At 31.8% G+C, this 3,370-nt stretch overlaps 1 protein-coding gene across 1 annotated transcript; it reads right to left on the minus strand.

Annotated features, from left to right (window-relative positions):
* Positions 1 to 1,622: 1,622 nt before the first annotated feature.
* On the minus strand, positions 1,623 to 2,716 carry LOC11420711 (RING-H2 finger protein ATL78). The gene has a single exon (XM_024778026.2). It carries the CDS (start codon positions 2,589 to 2,591, stop codon positions 1,905 to 1,907), a length of 687 nt encoding a protein of 228 aa, XP_024633794.1. The 5' UTR covers positions 2,592 to 2,716; the 3' UTR covers positions 1,623 to 1,904.
* Between the last annotated feature and the right edge of the window lie 654 nt (positions 2,717 to 3,370).

Below are 3,370 nucleotides of genomic sequence, written 5' to 3' on the forward strand. Positions count from 1 at the left end.
TTTCTTTTGTTTTTTCTTGGTCTCCAGTTAGCAATCAAGGGTGAAATTAATTTTTGATATTATTCACACGGCACTAGAGCTGCAATACCACCAATCATATATTTCTTGTGCTATTTTATAATGTTTGAGTTGCATGGCATTAAAATTTGTGATATTTATCCCACAACAATATTTGATTATTTGTGGTCATGTATGACCTTGATTCCAAGAAAGGAATTGCCGTCAAATTATTTAGTTTTTTTGTTTGTTGTAGATGCATTGTGGTAAGATGTGTTTGAACAATACTCAATAAGTGTGGCGGCGTTGAATCAGTGGATTACTGGTTAAATAAAAATATATGCATGATTACATATTAAAATAGGCACACAATTATAACCATAGTCGATTTGGTTCTTCCTAAGTTTTAATCGTGAGAGTCACTAAAATTTTAAAACCTAGTACTATGTTCACACATTTAAAGTTATATACTTTTTCTATACAATTAATCAAACATAATTATACCCTTTTTACTTATTTTCAAATACAAAAAACTGTGGTTGTAAGTTTATGACAGTAATCATTTCAAAACCTAAAACAAATTGCATCATTTCTCTGATCTTCAATAAATAATATGGTATTTTTACTAACATAGTGCAACACAATTGACAAATAACAAGACGTCGAGCATGTGATTTTGTGCAGAATGCAATATATACAACAAAAAAATAATAATATAACATTCAAAGTTTTGGTCAAATATTGTATTGCAGAGACAAGGACAGTGTGAGGCGCAAAGTGGTGAACGACCGGAGAAAGACATCCTAAGAACGATAGCGGCGAGTGCAGGGTGCCTGAGTCCAGAGTAAACACCATAGCAACGATCAACTATTTATGTAACCTATATACCTTTTTTTTTTTTAGGAAATGTAACCTATATACCTATTTGCGGAAAATGTGTCCCAAAATTAATTAAACTTTTCATTTCCATTACAATATGATCAATTTCATATTTTCAATTGTATTATCTAATTAATAATTAATATAATTGCATTACTTTTATTATTTTCACTTTACATTTATAATAACAATAAATACACTAATATTTAATAACTATAATTTTAGCAAAAATATTCTCATCTCTCATTTATTTTATTCGCTTTTTTTTATACAAATATATACATATTTTTTAAATTGTGTAAAATAGTCAAATAAAATTATCGTGAACCAATGATTTCTCATTTACAAAAAAAAAAAAAAAAAGAAAGAAAAGAAATGATTAATACTATGTTTGAAATCACAGTAGGTGCCCCAGCTAAAAGTTGGCCATTCAAAGCATGAATTTCTAACTTCCTAACCATAATGTCGAAAAGGCACTACTAGAATGTGAGATTAATTGCCCAACACGTAACCAATAGCATGGTATTTCAAGCCATTCAAATAATTAAATGTATTGAATATTTGATTCAATTATTTATGTTTTCAATAGCATCTCGATAAATAAACACCATGTCTAGTACAAATGATTAATGGGTATTGTGTGTGTATGTTGTAAATCTTGAAGTATGAGTTCAATTTTTACAACTATTTTCATGATGTTTCCCTTAATCTTCTTTCTAATCTCCCCTGTCTAATTAACTACGCTATTTTTAACATAAAGCACATTGGAGTAAAACTGAAAATAACACAATTACAATTTGAACTTGTTTTATACAATTTAGGAGGCAGAGAAAAGGTAAAACTAAAACAAATTCTGAAAAGTTTGAACACTATACACATCCAATCATTCATGACCAGTAACCACTACATTGATTATGGTTGATCTGGAAGATGACTCAGTCTAAACTAGAACTACTTAAAAGACATTCTACAAACTCTAAAGTAAAGTGCTAATTTCAGCTTCAAAGAAGAAAGCAGTGCTGATTAAATTAGCTAACCTCCCTATAATTACGCACCAAACCTTCAGGTTCCAGTGGTGCTATAGTTACAATTGTTTCGGGCACCGGAAACAACATAGGTTGTGGTTGGGATGAACTACCTTGTGACCCAACAATTTTGTTACAAGTTTCAATAAGGCACTGTCTACATTTCGGACAAGACGAATGCGAACTTAGCCATTTGTCAATGCAACGAACATGAAATCCATGGTTACACTTTGGCAAAAGGCGCACTTTATCGCCGTTAGTGAACTCCGACAGACATATCACACACTCCGAGTCCAAACTCGGCAATTTCAGCTCATCTGAGTAACTAACTGTGGTGAATTTCTTGAGAGCTTTCTTCTTGATTCCAGTGTTTGCCGCTCGAACTGGAATGTTGTTAGCGGAGCGATCACCACTCATCACAACTAAATTGGAACATTTTAATGCACACCTTATGATTGAGTTCAAACAAAGTGAACAAATAAGAGCACATAATAGGACAGAGAGTACCATAACAACATTTGCATCAAAATTACCATCTCCAGCATATGATGATTCTTTAGTTGAATCATGGATGCTTGTGGAAATTGGAGGGTTGGCTGAATTGGATGAGTGAAGGAGTAACCTTCTTGAGTGGAAATTCTCAACAAGTTCATGGAGGAGTGGTGAAACAAAGGAAGTAGTAGCATACATGTTTTTGTTTAAGGTGTTAATGTTTTTGAGCTTAATTTTGATTTTTGAGGTTGGTTGCACTAAGGGGATTTGTATATTTATAAGGTGGTTGGATTTGTTGTCTTTCTCTTATTGTGGCATGAAATTACAATTATCAATTATTATATAATAATAATAATGTGCTAAATAGTGTAGCTATAGGTAGCTTTGTAATCAGAATATTCCTAGAAGGTTATGGTTAGATATAGGGTATTTTTCTGTCTTTAATGTTGTTACCCCTTGGAGATAGATGTCTTCATTTACAAGTATATGGATACTCCACTAATTTAACCTTTTGTAAATTGCCTTTCAAATCAAGATGGGTCCATTATTAAATTTCAATCCCACCTTACACGCATAAGGATGTGCCACGTGGAAATTTGTATAAGCATTATATAAACGAGGAATAAAGTTTTTTCTAAATTTATAACGTATCTTCATTTCTTTATTTTAGAAATAATACCACAAAGAAGTAAGAACCCTTTTTTTCTTCATATAATAATAATAATAATATGATAATGGTGTTATATATCTTGTTGCTATTCCTATAGGGACCCATGAGCACAAGAAGGAAGGAATAGGAAACTTCCAATAATAATAAGATGAAAGTTGAAAAATACTAGTAGTATATGGTATTGATTCCAAGCTTCTTCATTTTATTTATGCTCCATCTTTTGGGTCCCAATGAAAAGGATGAGTTCCAATATAGTAAGAAATACTGAGCAAAGAGGCCTCATCCGTACTTGTCCAATGCCCATAGT

This window comes from Medicago truncatula, chromosome 3 (assembly GCF_003473485.1).
Source record: "Medicago truncatula cultivar Jemalong A17 chromosome 3, MtrunA17r5.0-ANR, whole genome shotgun sequence".
In the NCBI taxonomy this organism is placed as follows: Eukaryota; Viridiplantae; Streptophyta; class Magnoliopsida; order Fabales; family Fabaceae; genus Medicago; species Medicago truncatula.